Source organism: Equus przewalskii, chromosome X (genome assembly GCF_037783145.1).
Source record: "Equus przewalskii isolate Varuska chromosome X, EquPr2, whole genome shotgun sequence".
Taxonomy (NCBI): Eukaryota; Metazoa; Chordata; class Mammalia; order Perissodactyla; family Equidae; genus Equus; species Equus przewalskii.
In genome coordinates, this window is record NC_091863.1 from 29,404,704 (window position 1) to 29,429,608 (window position 24,905).

The 24,905-nt window shown below is 35.8% G+C and overlaps 1 protein-coding gene across 1 annotated transcript in view; it reads left to right on the forward strand.

Annotated features, from left to right (window-relative positions):
- The window catches only part of CFAP47 (cilia and flagella associated protein 47), a 422,907-nt gene that overhangs the window by 130,015 nt on the left and 267,987 nt on the right, over positions 1-24,905 (forward strand). Inside the window, exons 27-29 of the mRNA XM_070603391.1 lie at positions 14,663-14,763; positions 18,412-18,537; positions 19,742-19,973. Coding sequence (XP_070459492.1) covers positions 14,663-14,763; positions 18,412-18,537; positions 19,742-19,973 — 459 coding nt within the window. The remainder of the gene's footprint in view (positions 1-14,662; positions 14,764-18,411; positions 18,538-19,741; positions 19,974-24,905) is intronic.

The following is a 24,905-nucleotide window of genomic DNA, read 5'->3' on the forward strand; positions in this document are numbered from 1 at the left end:
ATATTAAGTATGTTTTAAGCTACAGATATTAAATAGGCTGTACTCTCTAAAATTAGGGAATGGATCAAGAAATAACCCCTGAATAGAATAACAGGAATTTCCTTACGTAGATAAAATTTGTAGAAAGCATCCTAAGAAATAGCCTACCTTGAAGAAGAGATGTTAACTGATTGTTAATAAAATTAGTGAACTTCTAAAATGTCTGCAGGTTGTCCCCAAGTCCCTTTAAAATGAAGTCATCAATATAAAATAACGAAGGAGAAGATAGAATTTTGGAAATTATAATATGCCTATAATGACATCTGCTTTGGGTAACTGATAGACATTTAAACTGGAGCTGAAAAATAAGAATGTCTAGGTATTCAATTTAGCACAGCCCGAAGTCAAGGATGGCCTTGAACATTCAAAGTGAGTTTCCAATTTGGTCATGCAAATGTCTTTAACGCTATTATCAATGAACAGTCTGATATTGTGAGTAAAGATTGAGGCATTCATTCATTCATTCTTTTATTCAACAAATATTTATTGAATGTCTACCATGAACCAGATACCTACTAGACACTGTTCTAAGTGCTGGAGTTGCATCGGGGGGTTACATCACAACATGATCCCTGCCCTGTGGAGCTTAGGTCTAGCAGGGGAAACAGACAACAAACAGTAAATATAACAAAGTGTAAGGTATGTGATAATTGATGGAGGCTTCAGGAAAAAGATCAAGAGCAGGGTAAGGTCATGGGGGGGTGCCAGAAAGCGAGTGACTAGATCTCAGTGTGACATAGGGTGATAAGGAGAGCTTCCCTTAAGAGGATGGGATCTAAGAAGAGATTCCAAGGAGAGGGTAGGGTTAGAAATATATTTGGGAATATCCTTTCAGATCAAGGGAATGGCTGGTGGAAGATCATCAAGGTGGGTGCTTACAAAGAGGCCTGTGCAACCTAAGTGGAATGAGCAAAGGGAGGGATTTAGGAGAAAGGGCTGGAGAGGTAACAGCAGTACCGAACTGTTTAGGGCCTTTGAGGCAAATTGTAAGGATTTGGACTTTTACCCTGATTGAAATGAGGAGCCATTGCATGATTCTGAGCTAGTGAAAGAATACAACAGCCATGACTTTTGAACAGTGATGAGGTCAGCCGGTCATTCCCTACCACCAAAAACTTGTGCTTCCAATATATTTTAGCCCCTTTGTCCATGAAAAGGCTTCTTGTTTCTCAAGTAGATTTTTTTCTCATTCATTCATTCCTTCAATATTTACAAAGTGGCAATATTTCAAAGATAAATATTTGGAATATCACTCTTTTTTCCATATGAAACATGATTGTGTATCCAGAAAACATAGTTAATGTAGTTCTAATGACATCAGGAGCAGTGATCCTACAAATTTGCGATTGGCTGGGGTTCAGAAGCTTCAGTGTCATTAGCAGCAAAGCTGCCACTGAAGTGTCTGCTCTATGAATTTCTTGGCACATGGACTCCGGGGTCTTGCCTGATTTAGTTGCTCACTCTAAACCAATACAAATTTGTAGTTTTCCTAATCATGAGCAAGATACGGTTTCATAGCATTCTTGGCCTTTTCTTAAAAATAGCCTGTCACATTCTTGTTTTATTTGGTACGTTGTTGGTTTTAAGGTCCTGGATTATATATATGTTCTGACGTTAAACATGTACAGTAAGGACTTGCATATACAGATAAATTAATGCATTAATAGGGAGTTTCAACAATAAATTATAATTTCTACCTTTTTCACTGATACCTGTTAGTCATTCCATTCTAACTTTAGAGATAAAGCCCATAGTCTTAATTACAAATATATTGGACATTTTGCTGGTGGCAAAATAGATTTTAAAATGTACAGATTTGTTGTTTAAAACTGAAAATCTACAGCTCTTAATTTTATCCCTCTTTTGTACATATAGTAGCATTTTGTCAACATTGTTATGGATTCAAAAGCATTTTTGATACATAATAAAACTTGTTATACTTACTCTCATTAAAATAATAGGACATTGACAATCACAAATTGAAATTATATTATTTTTAAAGCATTCAATACAATAAAAAGGAAATGAGGAATAATGAAAGCTGATTCTAATTATTGTTTTACTCAGTGCATAATTCAGTATTTGTGTAGGGTGCACCTGGCAACTTTGGGTCCCTTTCTAGTATTTTTAAAAGTATTTTTAGCATGCCTCTTCCAGACAGGATTATAATATTTGATTGCAATATTTGCTTTATGCATAGAAAATCAGACATTTAAATAACAAAAAGGAATGCATGCTCATTATAACAATCCAAGCCATGCAAAAACTTCAAAAATACTATTAATAGTTAACTTCTCCACCTTTTAATTCCACACACATGGTCACATGATGTCTTAAAAATGTGGTATCTTTTTGTATAGTATCTTTGATTACACAAATTCGTGCAACTCTATGTATGTATATGTGTATAGAGAAGTATGTGTGGTGTATAGATATGGATTGTTTTTAAGGTAATGTAACATTATGACTATTAATCTGTGGGGGGTACTTTTTGCACATATGTCACACAACAGAATTGAGTAGGATAGCAGTCTGGGGCTTATGGGGCAGCTCTATCATTTTTTTAACTTTTTAAAATTTTTTTCTTTTAAAGATTTTATTTTTCCTTTTTCTCCCCAAATCCCCCCACTACATAGTTGTGTATTTTTAATTGTGGGTCCTTCTAGTTGTGGCATGTGGGACGCCACCTCAGCATGGCTTGATGAGCGGTGCCATGTCCGTGCCCAGGATCCGAACCAGCGAAACCCTGGGTGGCTGCAGCGGAGCACGCGAACTTAACCACTGGGCCACGGGGCTGACCCCCCCAGCTCTATCATTTTTAACATGCAACTTCTGAGGTGGCTTCCTGCTATTGTCGTTTTCAGGCTAATGGAATATAATACAGGGGGTGAAAGACAAAAATTTTTAAGGAGATGAACGGGAAAACACACTCATCCCCTTTGCTAATGTGTCACTGACCCTAGCTTAGTCCCACGTGTGTGCCTAGGTGCAAGAGTGTGTACCTGCATGGCTGTGTGTCCTGCCAACACTTGGGGAGGGGATTCTGCTTCTATAAAGAAGATGGTTCTGGGCAACAGCAGACTCTGACCCAAGTAGTACTTTCAATATTTTATTAAATTTTAAGTCTTTTTATGTTCTATAAACCGTTCTTGGTGTTCCAATTGCATTTCATAAAGTCAGGCCCTTCAGGCAACTGCAGATTTGGCCTTCTTTGCCAGAAGGTCTGCAAGGCCCAGAAGGCCCTGACGCTGATGGCCACTTTCCGCAAGCAGGCTTGGTAGTTGTTTCAGTAGGATCGACGTGCAAGAGGGTGGCATGGCTGCATGCTGGCCCCAACTTCCCTGAATTATCCTTTTCCTGCTCAGATATGTTCATCCTTTTGTGTTTGTATTGAACCCTTGGATTTGTTTTTAAATATACTCTGACTTCTAGGTTTGTTCATTCTGCATTTCAACTTCCTCCAAACAGGTATATTGGTATTATTGATCTATTATTAATGAAAAGAAGTTTGTTCAGATACTTCATAGGATGGCATATTGGGTTTTTTTCTCTTGACCACTAAAGGTTGCCTCCTGCTGTCTTTGCTGATTATAATCTTGGTTTGGAGATAATGTGGGGAGATATTTGTGCTAACATTCCCAATTTCTAACTGCCAGCATTGATTCCACATTTGCAAAGAGATTGCCAATCACTTCTAAATTTGTACTCAGTGGAAATGATACTTTCACAGTGATAATTTTCAGCTACTATAGCAGTCTCAATATGAGGGCATTTAGTTTACAGATTGCTTTTTTGATTAATTGTTTGGCTTGTTCTGAAAGTTTTTTTTCCTTCTTGAAACAATATAGATAAAACTATGTGAAACTAATTTGCGTGTCTTAACAAATCATTGTAAAGTAAAAACTCTTGTTTCTACCGCTCTGGTCAGGAATAGAACATCACTGATGCCCTGGAGATCTCATGTATATTTCTTTCCAGTCACAGTCTGGTTTAATTTCTACAGCCATTAGTTCTCTATGACTATTGCTCTCTGTAATTTTGGGCATTTCACAGTAGATAGGTGATATTCAAACTTATGCTTTATGCTTACAGAAGGTGTTATTAGAAAGCAAAATTTACTTACTTCCCTCAAATTATAAAGAAAGGCAGAATATGGTACAACTAATTGGAATATCTTTTTGTCTACAAATTTATATTCAACTTATAAGTAACAGTATTGCATCCATTTCTCATTTAATTACTTCTATTAAATGTATTTATCTTATTTTAATATCCTTAATTTTATATAACTTCACTATTTAAATTTCTTTGACTTTTACCTATAGCCTGAACATTTTCAGTATTCCAATCAAATAGAAACTGAAATAAAAAATGCTTTAGTAGTGGTGTTTCAGAATTTCAACAGACTGCTTAAAATTCATCATTTAAATGCTTGGATTTTATTTAAAGATGAATGTCATTGTAATGAATCTTGGAGGATGAAGTCATGCCCTTACTTTCAAAATAAAAGTATTGTCTACTTGCATTCAGGTGGTTCCCACTTGTTAAAACCATAACTTTAAATATCAGACTGCATCGCCTTGGTGGTTAGGTACTCAAATAATACTGATTGCAAAAGATGAGTGATGTGTGACATATACATTGAATTCATACTAATGAATAAGAGCTGGGCATGAGGAAAATTGACTAAGAAGGGAATTTCACATTTATAGTCAGTAGAATTCCAGCAAGTGCCACAAGATTCTGTGCTCTCCAAAGGGCTTCACAGCTTTGGGGGGAATATGAAGTCCTTGGCTGCCATTCAGTCTCTCCTTACTTAAGCAGGGCTGCTTAAATGGTGTATTGACCAATGTGCATCTTCTCTCTTGTCAAACACACCAAGAGTTTTGGGTTAGCAGTTTTACAGCTTACTAGACTACGTGATCTTACCTGTTAGGCTTTTCTGAATTAGACATCGAGATCAAAGTGGGTTGATTAGCATGAAGTACGTGGAACTGCACCTCATAGTGCCCCTTCAAGGTAGGATTTGCTGCCCAGCCATGTGGAGTGAGCTCAACTGACTGCCTCCGTTTGTCGGCTGCTACAGGATCTGTCTTAGCTGCAGAGTACCACTTGGCCTAAGGTTACACCCGACCTGGCAACCCTACATTTCCCGACTGACTGAGGCAGGTTTAGAGGGCCGGGCATTTCAGCCCAGTGTCAGAAACTGAAGGGCAATCCAGGTCTCCTTGCCCAGTTGGCCAAGGCCTTATTGAGCCTACATAGATGTTCCCATCATGCTGTTCTCCACACCCTGCAGCCCTGCCCCTTCTTCTTGCTCTTCTTCTCCAATCTGCTTCTTCCCCCTTCCTCACACAGGTGTTAATCCTAATGAACCTCTTAAACCCCAGACTGTCTTTTTTCAACGAACCGAACCTATGACAGTTAGGGATTGAATATTATACTTGTGGAGTCCCTGATCACGGCTATGAAGTAGTCTTTTCCGTTAGCTCAAATGGATCTTGACTGAGGATGTCAATCGCTCCATCCGTCCATCCATCCATCCATCCACCTACCCACTCATGTATGCAGTCAAAACTTCCAAGTATCTTTTATGTGCTGTGCGCTGGTCTTTGCCTTTAAGAAGCTTTAGCTAGATGAAAGAGAGAAGATATTTATGATAGGTGACTGAATACACAAAGGCCAGAAGTAAAGAGACCAATAAACAAGTTTTCCCAAACTGATGCTGTGAAGAGGTGCAGAACCACAGTGGTGGTAGTTAGAATGAAAAAAAGTGATGAATGGGAAAGAAAGAGTGATTTTGATTGAATAAATATAAAGACGTGGTGACTGGTGGCAATGTAGGATATCAACAAACCTTTAAAATGAAAGAAAGTTGAAAAGCAGCATATATAAATGTAAATTGGGTGCTACATTGTCACAATCTTTGTAGCTTGCTCTAGTTGGTTTTGTGTAATTGAATATTTCTTTACTTTTATTTGTTAATGAAGTATCCTATACCCTACTAATCTCTCGAATATAGCCCTTGTAGTCATTAGTAAAGCTCCCAACCTTATCAGTCAACTTATTGAAATGACCGTGCAAATTTGTTATGCTTTATACTCTCTTTAATGCCTTTCTTTCCTCCCACTCTCACACTGTTGTTCTCTTGACAACTGTTTACCTCAGGGTTATTATATTTTAAGGGTTTTATTTTCTAATTTCCAAATCCAGCAGCAAATGTTCACCCTATGATCTTAATAACATATGCCCTGTAACTATGAGAATCCGTCTCCAAGTACATTTTTTAGCCAGCATATGGGTGTTTGTAGGTCTTGGAATCTGATCTTTTCCCGGATCTTGCTGGACATAGTGTTTCCCGTTAGTACTAGATACGCCTTCATAAAGAAGCATCAATGGCCGCAAGTTGAATTCCTTTCTTCCATGCTGACATGAAAATAGTAGTTCAGGATTCTACTTTAGGGTATAATGTGACATTTATCTTTCTTGCACTCTAAATGATCTTTGTCTCAGTCTTGTAAACTAATGGGAGACTAGTGTGCTCTGATTTAGAGTATATTCAAGCTGAAGAGCAATGGTTTCATACTTTTTAAGTCCAGCCATTTACTAGACCCTCTACATGAGAGTACTTATATTTTACTCTCTTTTTTTGAGGAAACATTACCAAAAGTTACCCTAAATTCAGTAACACTTTAAAGTATTTGTTTTAATTATTATTGGAGCACATACTGTAATCTGTAAGTTTATTTTCTCAAACATGTGTTAGGCAAATTATTCTTTAGTGCCTGCATACCCTGTGCTGCTTTGTAAGGATCTGCAGCCTACAAATTAGGAAGCATTTTCATAGATTATCGAAACCTGTCGGTAGTTTTACCGCTCCAAGTCTGTTGTTGGTATTGTGGAGATACCTTTGCATGAGTTTCATTTACCTCTTTTTGGAAAGGAAGAAAACAATGCAACTCAAAGAAACCTTTTCTGTTTTCCTATCACTGGATTTACATCCAATGGGAGTATTCTGAAAGAGAGAGTCTAACTTTGGAATATGAATGAGGTAAGAGTGTTTTATGCTGTACTTAGTACATTGTAGTTCCTAGTTAATTTACTTCTCCCTCTCCTTCTGAACCACTTCTCTATTGCCGGAGTCCCCAGCTAACCCACCCCCTGCAACCATATTCCCTGTGAAAGTGGTGCCAGACCATCTCCTGGTTTCCCATGCCCCTGTGATCATTTCATTGTATCCTAATTAATCTGTAATAAGTGTCCCCTTGCTTAGGTGTTAATATTTAACCTTCAAGCTAATAACTTATAATCAACAAATATTCTTCTGGATTGCGTTGCTCTAACCAATGAGAATACATTTTTCAGTGGGATTTCAGGCCTTTGGCCAGATGGTTGGGGAAATGATTTTTCACAAGGAATTCTATTAGAGGAAGTTCCATCATGGCACAGAATCGATGGCTTCAACCTGACCAACTCTGATCTTAGTCTGTGTTATTATCTGTTTATAAAAACCCCTTCCTTAGAATAGATTGATTCCAGATGTTTCCAATCCTACAGGTCCCTTCTTTTTTATGTTCATTAAAAATATATGTATCCTGAAATCTTCTAAGACATACAATGAAAATAACCTGTAAAAATTACCCAGCCTGTGTTTTTGCTAGATCATGGTTGTCTTCTAAAGGAAAGTGCACTATAGCAGTCTAAGAATGATTTAATGAAGATGAGGTTATTGTTTTATATGAGTTCATGTCATCATGAAGAGAGTTGAAGTGTTTGGTTCTATCAACTTGCAAATGTTGACCCGTATAAAGTATCTAATACTTAGAGCTTCAGCTCTAAGTATTTTGGAATTAGCCATTAAATATATAAAGATGCGAGCAGCAGAACAGCTAATGATTGACCCAACTTAGAAATAATTTTTTATCTCAACTTTGTTAAGACATCATTACATTGATTTCATTATAGAGTAAGCCACCATATTTAGCAGTTCTGCTTTTTGGGAGTGAAGGTAGTGCCGTTTACTGTGTTAAAGTACTCTGTATTTTTTTCTGATTAAATTTTAAAATTTTCTGTGTATTTTTGAGATATAGCAAATTTATATACCTTTGTGAAAACATAAATAGATAATAGTTTATACATTAATAGAATACATATCTATTATATGCACAAATATGTCCATATGTGAATATATATTTAATTTTTCCAAATATAAACATATTTCAATGGTGTTAAATTTTGCTTTTTGCCACAATTCCTTCCTGGAAACCCCATTTTAAGCTGTGTTTGAAAGCTATATTATTTTCCCATAAGAACACTGAATTAAAAATCAAATATATTGATATATATTAATCAAAGGTAATGATTTAAAATTATGAAAATAGGCCGTAAAGAGAGATTTTGCGATTTCAAAATGGTTTGCATAAATTGCAGGATTATTTCCAGATTGTTGAGCAGACTGAAAATGAGATGATTCGTGTAAAAAGAAGTGATATATATTTAAAATATTGCTGCATGAACATATATTTCTATACTTGATGGCTATCTATGGATCTCTCATGTGATCTAAAGATTTCTCTACCTTACTTTGCTGTGATACAAATCAGTGGAATACAGGCACATATGAAACATACTTCGATGGATTTATGCACATTTAAACCAAACCTAAAATCTCTTTTAAGTCACTAACTTGGTGAATAGCACATATTTGCTAGAATTATTAATGTTCATCAATAACAGTTTCCTGATGGACTGCAGATAACATGTATTGTGGGTCATTGCAATGCCCAGAAGAACAGCTATAACTTTACTCCTTTTCTCTCCACTGAAGAATGGCTGTTGAAAAACAAATAAGTGAGAATCACGTTATTTCTTGGTGATGTTGGTGGTAGTGGGTTTTACGATGAAAAGCATTTTCACAGGGTTGACCCAGAAATTTTCTTCTCCTTCTCCTTTTTCTCACTTTATTCAGCCCTATAAATAGAAATCAAGATCATTAATACAAAACAGTGTTAGCAGTAAACTCGTCTTTTAACCCTTCATAGCCACTGCCAGTTTTTCCAACATGCAGTTTTGTAATTTTCTAGCTGCCTTGTCGGAAAAGGTTTGGACAGACAACCATATTAAGACTAAAGAGACTTGCTTCCAAAAATCACAGCTTGCAGCCCCACTCCTCCTTCTTTCTCTGCTCATCTCTCTATGAACTAAAACTGTGTTCAATAGGGCTCCTTTTAGAATGTAAGATCTGCCTTTAAATAGTACAGATAGGAGCAGAACCTTAGTTAAGATGAGAAAGATATAAATAATATCATAATATTACTCATGGTGTTTGACATATTGTTGGCAGGCCATCGCAGCACTTCACATGCCATTGGAAAGTGATAAAATACTTAATTACCAGGCCATGTATCACAAGGGTTTAACATGAAGCTTCAAAGTTTCAACTGTAAAATTGTATGAGATGACAAGCATAAGAGTCTCTTATCTTCACTATTGATGGGGAAAGAATTAGAGATGTGTAATTAGAGTGTGAATTATTTACTAGCTAAGGACCAGAGAGATGAACGATGAGGTTTTCTACATCTTATTTAATGAATTATATGTGGCCATCATGCCATTCAATATCAAAATTGTGGTTTGTGAACACAGAGGCAAATAGGGAGTGCCCACTAATGTATGTGGGGTTTCATTTACAGACGACAAAAATGTTCTAAGATCAGATAGTTGTGATGGTTACACAACTCTGTAAATATATTAAAAACTCCTAAATTATGCATCTTAAAAGGATGTATTTTATATGTAAATTATATCTTTTAAATGCTGCCAGAAGACATCTGATGGACACTACCATAAGCAAATAACCAAAGTATCAATAATAATGAAGCACACTGACCTGCTGTGCTTTCTGATGGGATTAAATGGGAACTACACCACAGCAAGTATGAAGCTTTCTTGCCAGAAATATTTAAACCTTATCCAGTCATGAGAGGACAAGCAGACAACTAGTCTTGACTCAAAAAATGTCAATGCTGTAAAGGACCAAAGGAGGCTAGGGAACGGTCCTGGATTGAAGGAGAGTAAATTCAATGGGTGATCCCAATTTAGACACTGACATTATTGGAGCTCTTGAATATAAGCTATAAATTAGATAATACTCTTGTACTAATGTTAAATTTGATAGTAGTGATCATAGAATTGTGACTATATAGAAGAATGTTCCTCTTCTTATGGGATACATGTTGAATATTTAGGGATAAATTTTTGTATGCACATTTTAAGAAAATAAATTGCAAATCAAAGAAGAGAGAGGAAGAGAAAGAGAAAGAGAGAGAATGAATGTGGCAAAATGGTAATTGATGAACTGGGGGAAGGGTACATATGTGTTTATGTTACTAGTCTTTCAAGTCTCCTGTGAGTTTGGAAAAATTTAAAGTACAGAAAGGGAAGAAATCATTGATCAGGAATATTGGGGAGCCTGAAATGGCAAAGGATAAAAGTAGATTTTGCATTCCATATAAGACTTTCTATGCATTATGGTATTTATTTGTTTGATTTATCATACTAAAGTATTAGTAGTTTGTGCATGACACTTGTATCTGAAACACTGGGGGGTAGGGAGTAGCCAGACTTTTCCTTCTCACACTTTGCATTGTCCCTTGGGGTACAGCAGTACCTTTTGTTTCTGTAGGCAACTGCAAACTTTCCGCCTCTCTAAGAATTTTCATGTGTCCAACAGGAGAATTTGTTTATGTTGACTTTGTAAATGTTGCTTACTGAAATATTTCTTCCTGAGAACCTAGAAGAATATTTATAGCTTCCAAAAAAGGCTTTTATTTAAACCAGTTTCTAATAGTAACTTATATAATTTAACGTTATTAGAACAGCCAGAAGTATTAAAATGCGTACTGTTTAATAATTGATAAAATAAGCTAGTGAAAAAACTTGTAAGTGCTTAGATTCATCATCATGTTGGTGGTTTGATCCACACTTCCTAACTGTGAGCATATATCCAGAAAGACAGATCTGGAAACTAACTATTTCCATGCAGTGGCTAAGAACATAGCTTTATTTCAGGCAGGTTGAACTTGAACTTGGGCTCTCTATTTTCTAATTGTATGACTTTAACTAATTACTGACTTTTTCCGGACCTTGCTATTGTAACCAAAGGCTGAGAAAGTTAATAATATGTATCCTCAAATGTAAATGAAATAATGCATGTTAGATGCTCAGCATGGCAGCATCCACATAGTCTAAGCCCGTTTCCATTACTTTCATCAACATCTGCATCATATCAATCTGTTGTTACCAGGAATGTCCATCCTGATTTTTGCCCAGTGGAACTATTCTGAATCACTCATGCCGGAAGATTGCTATTTAAATCCCAAAATGGGATTGAAAGCCATAATGTCAGAGTGCCTTTTCATTTCACTGTTACTGTAATATTGAGTATTTTTAGAGTGATTCCTCTACCACTAATGGTTCCTGCTTATATGGATTGGTATAGGGAATCCATAAATAATACCGTTATTCTCTGATAAGGTACCATAAAGTGCCCTAGTTTCCCAGAAATATTTTTGTTAAAATGTAGAGTATTAGTATTACCAACTACAAATTTTCTGTTTTAAAGTATTTTAATAATAATGATATCAATATATAAAGTGTCCATATTACTATGCTATATAACTTATACAATTTCTGTGTCCTGTGCTCCGCAGAAGGATTTGGTTAAGTGAATTTTGTATATGTTGGTTATTCTTTACTCTGAGGAGCATCTGAAATCACATATTATCATTTTCAACAAACTAGTTTTATAAGAGAAAAAAATTAGTATATTTATTCTCATTTCATTCTGAGAATGAAATTTTATTTCAACTTTATTTTCCTTAGTTCCTTATCATTTTGAAATGTTTCAAGTCATAGTGCTTCTTTTGTTTGATCATTTGGTAGTTGTCTTGGGTAGAGCTGTGCACAGGCTGACTTTTAGATGAGGATTCATGAATATGTGATTTATTAAGGAAGTGATCCCAGGAAAAACACAAGTAAGAGGGCAGGAGAAGCAGAACAGGGAATCAGTCATCCCAAATAAATGTGAAATTTAGGTCCAAGTCCCAAACTCAGCGTGATCCCATAGGGTTCCCCACAGATGAAGTTACATCCCAGAGTTTTTGTCCTATTCGAAGCAAAGGAGCTGGGCTACCGAGCTTCCACATCACACAGGCATTGGCTACAGGACTGTCCTGGGGATTATAAATTCCCGAGGCAATTGTGGCTTTCGGCAGCTCCAGTAGCCCAACAGTGGTTCTCCAAAGAAGGTTACAGTTAGCCCACCATGCCCACCCAGAAGATGGGAGCCCAACACCAAGAATTTGCGTCGTCCGGGATAAGGACATAAGGGCATAGCATCCACAGCATTTGCCAGAGCAGTCTTTTTTCCTTTCCTTTTTTGTTCTCCTTCTGTAATCACCATTAAGACAAACATAGCATTTTTGATTCTAAGGTAGCAATGATGATGGTGTCTGTGGTTAAACTATTTTATTTAATCTGAAAAAATATTAAAGAGAATTGATCAGTTAATGCTATTTTGACTGATCACTATGTTATCATAAATATGCAATATGTAGACATTGATTCATGTTATCAAGGAATTTTAAATTTCATTTTAAAAAAGACATCATATAGACAAAACAGTTGCATATAGAAATACAAATTAATCCTGGACAGGGCAATGTGATACATATGCTTAGGATGATATAATGGAATCATTAAGGTTGGTTAAACCAGACAATGTTGAATATGTATATTTTGCATAATATTTCAATAACATCAGTTGATAAAGAGAAACACAATGTGTTCCTTATGGGAAAATACCATTTGCAGAATTGAAGTGAAAATCAATTAATATATAACATATGTTTGTTTTAATGTCCCTGACAACTCATTATATTTCAGCTACAAAATTTTTCTTAGTCTCATCCTATTCTATATTTCACTTGCATCAACTTAGATTATAACATGGGATTTTGTCATTTCACCTTGGCCAGTGACCGTAGGCTAGATAGAAGGGCTAAATATGATAGATGGCTGATTCAAGACTAAAATTATCTTGGTGTACTATAATGTAGAACTGAAACCAATAAGGCAATATTATAGTGGTATAGATATTAAATATAGTACTTCTATTAAAAAATCGGTTTTACAAGGACAGAGTTGTCACATAAGTTAGACAGGCTCAATATAATCTGAGTGTTTTGTGGCTGGTAAAAATAAGACAGTTTCATAATGCTTTCATAAAATAGAGTATGCAGGTTGTGGAAGGTAATAGTACTATTAGTTGGTTGAATAACTTTTGCAGTATTGCTTTCAGTTCCAGACACATTTAAAAAAGGACAAACAGAAAACAAAGGATCATCTAAAGAAGTTAGAGGGTATGTGAAATATTGGGAGACCTTGCAGTTGAAAGAACACTTCATAGGGGAGGAAGAAATTTTCCTGGACCCTTCTAGGTCCTTTCAGCTGGTCTAAAAATTAAATTGACAGGAGACAGATCAACAGAAAAAAGTTAAAGTTAATAACACACATACATGGGAGAAACCCGGGAAAACTGAGTAACTTGCCAAAATGGCCAAAGCTACCACCTTAAATACCATCTTCAGCTAAAGACAAAAGAGGACGTTGGGGGTAGTGGTTTGAGACTTCAAAGGGGAGGAAGGCAATTCACATGGAGATGGAAAAGCAAATGTTTGGTAAACAAATGTTTGCCATGCCTTGCAAAGACAATGAGCGATGGAGAGGACTTTGATCAAATGGGCCTTGCTAGGTTCCTTCCTGTCTACCACACCTAGTTCATATTATACTATAATTCTCTGTGGTGATAACTCCTTCCTGAAAAAGGCCTTCTGTCTTCAATTCTTTTAGGCAGTTAGTTAGTTAGGGGGAAGGTCAAAGTTTCTTCCTGAGTCTTTTGTTCTTAAAAATAATCAGCCCAAAATAATCCTGAAGACAAAGAGACACATTTTCGGGTGGAAAATTTTGTTCCTCTTCACCCTGAACATTTTAAATGTTTGCAATCTGAAGAAGGGAAACCTTAGAGAAGATAGAATGACTGTATTTAAATATTTGAAGAAATGTAATGGGGATCAGATTGTAGGTTTTGTTCTCTGTGCTCTGAAACAGAATGTCTGAAGTTACAGCTCTCCAGATATGAAATGGGTTGTTTCTGAGTCATGAGTGACACCCTGATAGTGTTTCCCTGGTAGTGTCATCTTAGGCTAGATACCATTTGTCAGGGATTCTATAGAAGAAGAATATGAGTAAGTTAACTCTGAGTCTCCCTCAACTCTAAAATTTCCTGAATCTGTTTGTGAACCTGTGTAATTACAAGCTGTGTTCTAGAGCACACTTGACAGTGAAATTTGCTATCTCTGTTAAAAACTTTAAAAGTAAGCATTCTTAAACCATTAAAATAGATACAGTAGGTGGTTAAGAAAAACAAAGTAGGTGGAAACAAAAATGATGAATAATTCATGTCTTAATTATTAAAGGCATCCAGGATACTTAAAAAATATTTCATTGTATTTATTGCATCGGAAAATGTTATTTCATTGAAATGCAATGTTTTTACTTTTAGGTTTTCACTTCCAGTTACTGCAACAGCAGAAAACTGCATTCTTACTATTTACCCATATATGGCAACTCATCTTGATAAGCAAAAAATTATTTTAAAGGCTGGTAAGTTACATATGACTATGGTCTCTTTAACTCTTTCTGTATATGTTCTTGTTATCTGAGGCCAACATCTAGAAATAAAATGTCTTTCTAATAAAGAAAGAAAGAAAATTAACAGGTGTCTATTAAACTCCTACCCTTGCCAGCAGCTGTCTTTAGCATTGAGAGTAGAATATGGCAGTGTCTCTTAATTCCGGAAGTCACTATCTAGTGAAAGGTACATGAATAAATTAATACAAAAGATTGAATGCAAGCTCTGTCTATGAGTCGATTGAAGTGTTGGGAATGTGGAGGTGGTGCAGAGGCTAATGCAGATTGATGTTGGGGGTCTGGGATGACACTATAAAAGAGATGACCTTTGTGTAGAGCTTGAGAAATGATGATCTTGAACAGGATGATGTGGGCAAAGGGCAATATAGCAAGCATGGGGGTGTGATGGGAGACATAAGGCAGGCAGTGTAGGTACAGGGCCGCACCACTGCATCGTTTATTCTGTTATGGTTGGAACTTTCTGTGGTTTTTGAGTATCAGTGATTTAGAAAAGGAGCAATTGTTGGGATGTGAGATGAATTAAAGCGGGGAAGAGAGTGGTCAGTAGACCCATTGGGAGATGCTGCAGGGAAAATGGTGAGAGAAGCTAAGAAAAATAGAAGAGAAGCTGCTGAGCACGGAGAGATTTGAAATGCAAGATACAGAGGAGAATCGATAGTGTAGATCTCAGAGGAGGAGGAAGGGTGGAGAGTGGGAAAAAATTCCATCTGTGTAGATTGTCAACCCCTGAAGTTTCAGTGTTGAATTGGAGGTCTTTTCTGTGTTTTTAACCAGTTTTCTCATATTCTCCACCTGCTTCTCCAAATGTTTAGCACTCCTGTAAAACCTATTCAATTCTGTTCTGCCTCAGTCTCAGGGGATTGACCTTTTCTTTAACTTTCAGAAGAAATAGAGACCATCAGGCAGGAGCACTCTGAACTTCCAAATACAAAGCATGCATTGGAATCATCATCTCTCTTGTCACAAAGCTGGAAGACAAGACTCTCTCCTGCCTTAGGCCACTCCTTTATCTGAATCCCACTATCCAGGGACCTTGCTTAATCAACTAACCTGGCTTACTCTTGCCCTTCAACTCCTGCCTCCCTCTTAGCTGCTTTGGGGGAGTGTGCCAGATGACACCAGGGAGGAGAGGAGACTATATCCTCTCAGTGGACAGGCTTGTTCCAAAAGAGGAAAAAGGGTGAATTTAGGCAATTGCAATGCCTTAGCTCCCTTTAACAGGAAGGAAAGGTCAGGGATGAGGAAGAAACGTTTGTCTATCATGCTGCTGTTATTTCACTACTGAGCAGCCGTTTACAGTGTTGAACCACCCCCCGCCCCTGCCCCTCTCTTTCTCATCATACTTTCTCTGGGCTTCCACTTGCCATCCTTCTCTGAGTCTTTTCTCAACTTTCTAACTGTCCCTTCTGAGCACATAGATATTACAAATTTTGTAGAAAATTTAAAAGATTTTTCTGATGAATCCTGATGTTATATTTTTATATTCTTCTAATATACTAGGGAGGGGAAGATGTCAGATAACACAACATAATAGAAAGGGAAGTGGATGAAAAGTCACAGGACATGGGTGGAAATTCTATTTTGTGTTCTAACCTCACCGTTTTGCCATATGATTTTCTCTTCAATTCTCAGATCCTCAAACATCTATTACTAAACAAAATGTCCATGGCGAGCGAGTAGCAGGATACCAACAATATCTATTTATCTATTTCAAAAGGCTTTTGTGAGGACTCATAGACTGTAAATAACTAGGAAGTATTATTATTATATTTCATTATTATTGCTATTATATGTATATATATAACACATATATATGAAGTTTTATATATATAACTGTTATTATTGCTTTACTACTCTTTTGTATTTTTCACAATATCCTCCCAGAAGATGAGGAATCACTATACAAAATATTGCTATCTCTTTAAAGGAAAAAGAAAAGAATGAAATCTTTATGTTCATGCGATTGTTTGAGTGTAAAGTTTTCTGGTTAAAAATAATGCATGCATTTGGGTAAATACTATAGAAAGACATCGTGATTCTTAAATGTTCTAAAATATCTTTAGAAGTATATATAATAATAATTTATATTATATATTTGGTGCTTCCCAGGGATGCAGTGCTCTGCTAAGTGCCTTCTATTTGTTATTTCATTTAGTCCTCTCAACGACTTTGCGTTTGAAACTCTTGTTCATCTCACTTTACAGATTAAGAAACTGAGTCGTAGAGAGGTGGAGCAGCTTGCTCCAGGGAATTCTAACCAAATTTGTGAGACTTAGAGCCTACATACTTAGCTACTGTGCTCTAGAGTATGATATGTTCAATAAAGGTGAAATCTTAAAATATATTAAGTATATCCAAAAGGAAAGCAGTATGTTTTACTTGTTATAATTAAAATACTCAATAGCAAACTATTGTATGAATCACTGGCTTTAGTTGAAGGGTACAGATGTGAGTTTGTACCCCACTAGGAGTTTTTTATCACTTGATGGTGAATTGAAAAGATACTGCCTAATGCATCCACAATGAATCATTCCATCATTGAGTTCTCTAATGCCCACTTCTATGAAGTCTGTAGTGGTGTAGCATTCTGGAGATGTGCACATCTACTGGGTAAAGGTTCTCTGGCAAATTCTGAATGGCTTTGTTTTGAAAGAGTGGAAGAAACTTAGTATATACCAGCTTATTTATATGTGTTATTGCCTGTAAAGTAGTCCTCACAACAAACTCATGAGCTTAGAACCTTTGGTTTCATTTTGTGGATAAAAATACATATTTCAGAGGTCTTGTGTAACACTCATGGTTTAACAGCTCAGGAGTTGTGGTGCCAAGCTTTCAAATTAGATCTTTCTAATTGCGCAGGCCATGCTTTTCTGATCGAACTACATTATGAATATGTGTATATGTGTGTGTGTGTGTATGTATATACACATAAGTGGATAGATAGATAGATAGATAGACAGATAGATAGATAGATAGGTAGGTAGATAGATAGATAGATAGATAGATAGATAGATAATCTGGCCTTAGGTCAGGGCTACTGCCTTTTCTTGGTCAACAGTGCCTTTGGTTGGGTTTGGATTACCACAGTGGCAAACTCTAGTATATATACAGCAACTCTAACTGGAATAGAGATTGAAAGCTGTGCAAAATGGTCTCAGCTCATAACCAAGCAGGGATTTCATTTCAGAAAAATAACTAGGAAGAAACTACTTTTTTAAAGTGATGCTCTTCTTATATTCAATTTTGAGCACCATATGTAATAATTCCCAAAATTTTGTTCTGTCTCTTATTTATGCTGAAGTTGGGCATTGTTCATTCTCCTGAAATGTTGATATACCATAACAATTGCCTTATCAAATAAAGTTCATTCAATTCAGAAAACCACATCACCCTTCATGTTATTTTTTTTCTTAATTGACATCTTATTTCATGTATAATGGACATTTAGACTTTTTTCTTTTATTTGGTACTGTATGTATATATATACATACTTATAATGTGCATTCATATATATGAAATTATGAAATTCAGGTTAAATTATTTGAGAGTGAATTCACAAATGCTTATTTGACCTTTTGTGACCCGATGTGTCCTTTGTAGATCGAGATGCCAGTCCCGTGAAAACTAGAGACACTGTTGTGCTTTCCTGTCGAGAAGCTGAATTACCTTCTCCTATTCGTACTAAATTTGGTGGTGCTGAGCCTGCAAGGAAAAAATTATTTGTTGGTATGTGGCAAATATATAATGTACCACTCAAACTCAGTCCATAACATGATCTGTTTAATATTATTTAATTAAAAACTTCAACTTTTTCAGGGAATAAGAAAGCCATGAATAAAACCATGAATTTGCCATTAGTTTTAAGTGGCTCCTCTGCTTTGGGAGTGCTCTCCAGTGATCTAGAACAGCGATTCTTGAATGTTTTTGGTTCGTGGCATTCTTAGTGTGAGTACTTTTCCCCTGGGCCAAAAGATGTAGCAAGCAGTTCCATTTATTAAGTGGTTTGGTCCAAAAACCTAAGGATAGTAGTTCGTGTCATATCCAACACGTGTTGAAGTGATATTTAACTAAAATGTTGAATATCTGGCAGAGCCTCTGTGAATTTTCTGGGACATTGCAGGTACCCTCTGTCCACAGTTTGGGAACTGCCTAGCTAGGGTTTTATCTCCTAGTTAGCTAGGTGGATCCAATGTCACCTACCTTAGAAAGAGATGAACACAGATAAATATGTGAATTTGATATTATTTGCAACTAACTATTCAAATATTCCTTTCTCTGGATATGGATAATGTTGAAAATTTTCCTTTTTATTTAATAGAGCAAACCAAATTAAATATTGTGAGGTTTTTAAATGAGTGTGTACTTATGCCATTACATAGGCAGGTATTTTTGAAAGAAACATTATAAAATCATTTTATATTCTTGAAAATTTCTGTAACTTGAAAATGTTTTGTTTTATTGAAGTGTTTCACTTGGATAGAAAGTCATTTTGAATCTGAAACCACTATTTTGTTTCTATAAATTTTTCAGCTAATGTTTAATGCTGTCTAACAAGTAAAGCTGAACAATTGTCAAAATATTTCACATTTCCATTTGGGGGAATGTTTTCACATACCATCATGGCAGGAAGAAAATGTAATAGTTTTCTTTATTGAAATTCCTCTATTTTTAAAGTATTTCTGTTGGGTATTTGAAAATAAATCTATTTTCTTTATTTTAAGATAGAGTAAATTGATAGAATTTCTTTGAAAGCATAGAGTGATTTCTATGATTTATATACATAGAATGATTTGTATATATAGAAGATATGTATACAAATAAATGAGCTCTATTTGTATACATACAAAGAGCAAGAGCTGACAGATTTCCTGACAGAGTGTTTTTCTCTATGGTCAAGTAACCCTTTTTTACAACCAAATGTGAATTTTAGGAATGGAAACAATACATGAAAGATCGAACTTGGGCAAAAGTGGAACATCAAAGAAAGAAGGCAATAGACGTATGGAAAAGGAGGAGAAAAATGAGGATTTCTTTTTTCCTGAAGCAGGAACACAGGCCTACCACTTCTTTCAGAAGGTTGTAAATGCAGCTCAGACCTGGTTCAGTCTCTTCGGCTGGGCTGAAGGACCCCATTCTCTTTCTATTCCAGAAACTGTAAGAAGGTGATGCTTGCATGTTTCTCTAAATCCCTTGTTTTGTATCATATAATAAAATATAGTCTATTTATTGGGGTTGTTTTAAGTGAAATACAATATTAAATAATTTCTTCAAAACTGGTAAATTATGAGGTTATTCAGAAAAGCAAAATGATGCAAATATAAACTCTTTAGTATACATGTACTGTATTTCTTTGAAATATCTGGTGGTTTTAGGCAAGCGCTGAAAATCTCTGAAGCTCAGTTTCCTCATCTGTGAAATGAGAAAGTGTCAACTATGGGTAGGAAAAGCCCTTTTAAACTTGAAAGATTTGGAAACTCCACTTGTCTATATAAATGAAATAGCAGGCCTAGATCTGGAGTATAGTCAGGTAGACAGTAGTGTTAGAGAACAGAGAGCACACATCTCCTCTTTGACGATACGTTTGCCTCACTCTGCCATGTGTTGTTTTATTACTCAGCATGTCTAAAATAGTTAAACTGCATTGCTTGTATCAAGTCACTTAATTCTGTGTTAATTTAAAGAGGAATTTAGGCACCTCCCTTGTTATAATGTTGCTGGTGTAGTGATTCTCAGAGCTTTCTACCTCCTTTCTCAGCCCTGGGGTAACTTGCTGGCACCGTGGGGGTGAGTACTGATCTCTGTACCTGGAAGGGCTTTATTAGAATTTTTGCATCTATATTCAGGAGCGAGCTAGGTTATGCGAAGTCTATAGTTTTCCTATGAGCTAAATTTTTCAGTTTTTTAACTAACAGGACAACATCAGCTTCATGGAATGAATGAGCTAATATGTCATCTTTGTGTATGTTGAGGGAAATGAAGGCAGCAGATACCCTGAACATTTACAGGTTTTATCATAAAATCATCTGATGCCAGGGAATTTTTTAGAAAAGTTATTCTGTTATAACTTTTCAGTTTTCAGCTTTGCTGTTTATTCTACTGAAAATTTCATGTATTTGAATAAGTTTTAATGATTTATTTTCAGTTTAGGAGAAACCATTGGGCATTTAAAATTCGTTATCTAACAGTTGTGACTAACAGTGCTATTGTTTATGTGTTTATAGTCTTTTCCTCTTTGATAATTTTAATTTTATTTTTTCCTGATAATATATTAGCAGTTTACTTTTTTGTCTCGTATAATGAATAAATTCTTGGATTAATTTATCCATTTCTTTGTGTTTCTAAATCACTTAATTCTGATTTTTGCTTTATCATTTACTTTTTCTGTAACTCAGATTATATGTTTAATTATTTTCAGGTCTATAAACTTATCTCTTTATTCCACATTGGATGCGTCCCAGAATTTTTGCTGTTAAGCATTCTCATTTTTGTTGTTTTTTATAGAGCCTGTGATTTTAATTTTTATTTTCTATATTTTTTTTACTATACTAACCATTGCTAATTTGTTGTATAATATGTTGTTTCATTCACTTGTCATTATTTACTTGCTCACTCACAGTAATTGTTGGGCATTTACTTATGTTATTTTTTCTATTTTTTTATTGAGATTATGATGGTTTACAACCTTTTGAAATTTAAGTTGTACGTTATTATTTGTCAGTCATATTATAGGTGCACCACTTCACCCTTTGTGCCCACCTGCCACCCCCCTTCCTCCTGGTAACCACTAATCTGTTCTCTTTGTCCATGTGTTTGTTTATCTTCCACATATGAGTGGAATCATACAGAGTTTGTCTTTCTCTTTCTGAGTCTCCCTTTAGAGTGATGGTGGACCTGCTTGACTGATCCTTTATATCCCTCTCAATTGTGCCTTATGTTTTCATCTTTTTCTATATTTTGCTTTCTTATACTTGCAGCTCTCCTTCACTTCCTCTTCCAGTCTTTTATAAAAATTTTAAATTGGTATTTATAGTTTTGTTCTCCAAGAACTCTGTTATTCTTTAATTATTTCATCCCTCCTCCCCCCCTCCCTCCCCCGCTTTCTTCCATCCATCTTTCCTTCTTTCCTTCCTTCCGTCTTTTTCTTTCACAGTAGCATCCTGTTTTTGTGTTATGGATGCATGCCATCTCAACTATCTCTTCCATATGCAGTACTTCTATTCATCATCATGATTACTGTACCACAGGTCACTTCATCCCTCTGTATCTGCCAGCTCTAAACCTGACACCTCTCTAATGTTCCTCTAGGAAAAATGGCTTCCTTTTCTCCTGTAGCCCACTGCTATGCAGTCCCTCATTTTGATTTATTCCTCAATACAATTCCATCCATTCTCTGTCACTCAGCTGGTAAATAGCAGAGCCAAGATTTGAACCCAAGCATTCTACTCCAGAGCTCGTACTTTTAAGCATCACATTACTTGCCAATTTTAGGTGGATCACATTAAGATTTAGGAAACTAACGCTTGCAAGACATGAACTCTACCACTCCATTCCAGGCGTTTTTGTCTTTGGCTTTAGGCTGAACACTATAAGTACCCGTGGTTAGGTACATCAGTTCAAGAAGACTAAGAATATAGTAGTCTAGAACTGAGGAGAGGTATGGAATCCTAATGTTTGTAGGCTGAATCTAGGATTTCAGACGAAGTGAAGCTTAAAGTCCTGGGTAAGCCATGAACTCTAGTGCAGCCCTGCATGTTAACAGGGAAAGTGGAATTTGTCTGGCCTTGTATGCAGTAACTCCCAGCTGGAGAGTCATCCACTACGGGATGTTTTACCTGGAAAACTGGAATTCGTTGTGAATATCAACAAGTTTTTCTTTCTTTCCAACATTATTGAACATTTTTTGACGTATTTATGGATCACCTTCTTGAACCTGAAGATAGGGGTTGTTGGTAATGCTGCCTTATTGGTTTGTTACCTCAGGAAATTTGACTCTTTACAAACACCAATTTGCAGCAGCAGGGCAATATGATCCTTTTCATTGGTTGATTTAAGAGATATTCAAGTGGATTAGCAGAAACCAAAGAAATTGCTTAAGAGGATTGCCTATTTATTGATTATTAGTCTTCAGTTTTCAGTGTTTGAAATATTTTTCAGTGTTTTCAATTCTTAGAGGCTCTTAGATGTTATTTATTTTCAGCCACCTCCCCAAGTAACCAAAAGATGGAAAGATACGCACATCAGTGCTAGTCCAAGCTTCTACTCCAGCATGTACCTCACTCCAGCTGCCACACACCAAGAGCACATCCAGAAATGCCAGCCAGGAAGCTTATGGGGGAAGGTTCCAATTGTTCCAAAGCTAGATATTCCATCCCAGAAGCTCTCATTTAGTACAAGTATATAGAATCTGACAGAAAATCAAATTAATCAGTGGAATGTCCTACCATTTGTAATGAGGGCCTACAAAATAAAATATTTTCTCTAGGCTTTCATTTCCTCATTTGTAAAGATGAGGAGATAATGACAATAATTACCTTATAGGATTATTGTGATATTTAACTTATATTAGAACAGAGCTTAGGACATAGTAAGTGTTCAATAAATGTTAGCTATTAAGTTTAATTAGGATTATGTTTAAAGTGTTATGTATTTCTGACTTCATGAGTCATATTCACCAGCTCTTCTTCTGTTTGGCAGTGGAAGGTAAATTTAAAACCCACTTTTTCCAAGCACTTACCCAAATAATATATCATTAATAATATTTTTCCTTCCTTTGCAATATTTCCTCCCTGCTGATATACAAACTTTTGATATAAATATATATATATATATATATATTTATATATATATAACATGCTTTTCTCTTTGCAATTTTGAGCTGCTGGCAAGCTCACTGATAAACTTAATAATGTAAACATAAAAGTGTCTTCTCCATTTCTGGGCTGCCTGCCCACCATGTCCAACAAAGTCACAAAAACGTGTCTTTAGATTGAAACAAAGAGTTAAAATGCAAGTGGTTATAATAACTGGTTAGAGTTGACTTCCTTGAATTCTTTCACTTCTCCACATTACTGTAAGAATAATAAAACATTTTACAACTTGTATTTTCAAAATAGTTTCCTTCCTTAACCATTTTACTACTTGCTTGCTGATGATAGTGGTAAGTGGTGGGTGATTTCTTTATCTGGAAAGATAGATCATAAATACACTGAGCTTTTGCTTGTGTATATTTTCAATCTCCAAAGTAGGGGGACTCTCATAATTGAAAAAGAAACTTGAAATCATTTGATTTCTTAATGCTTAAACAAGAGGAGAAAGAATATGGTTAAAAATTATCAAGCTTTTAGTTAATACAAAGTCTACATTTGTAGGATATGCATACATATAGATATTAAAGAAAAGACTGTGTAGTTTTTAACATAATTTGTGCTCCCAGTGGGCAATTCAGTTATTGACTAACAGTGTCGCTTTTTCCTCTAACAAACCTCTCCACACTGATTTTAACTAGCTGATTTCGGACAATCTTCATTTCCGAGAGGAACTTGGACCCAAGCTGTTTCTTCTTGGTTTTTTAAGTCATGAACTAAAACACACATAGAGAATGGTTCACAAACCAAGTGCTACTCCTCAATTTACTCCTAGAGCAAACCATTGTGCAGACATCATTTTGCCAGCACCCCAGAAACTTTTGTGACCCTCACAACACTACCAAATCTCTACAATTGAAAGGAAACTACTAGCCTGACTTTTAGGGTAATCATTTTCTTGCTCTTTTTTTTTTTTTTAAGTTTTATCACCCAAGCATAGATCTGTGAACTCCAGAGTTTAAGGTTTCTTTGAATTTTAATAATTTTTATTGTTATGTAACCTACAGACAGAATTATAACTATGTGAACACACAAGTGTAGCCACCACTTAGGCCAAGAAGTAGAACATTGGTAACATCCCTAAATCCCCTCCACCTCCTCCATCCCCATCTGCCTCTCAAGGAGGCAACCGTTATCCTGAATTCTAACACGAGATTAGTTTTGTCTGTTTTTGAACTTTATATACCAAGAATCATAGAGTTTGCATTTTTTTGTGTGTCTGGATTTTTT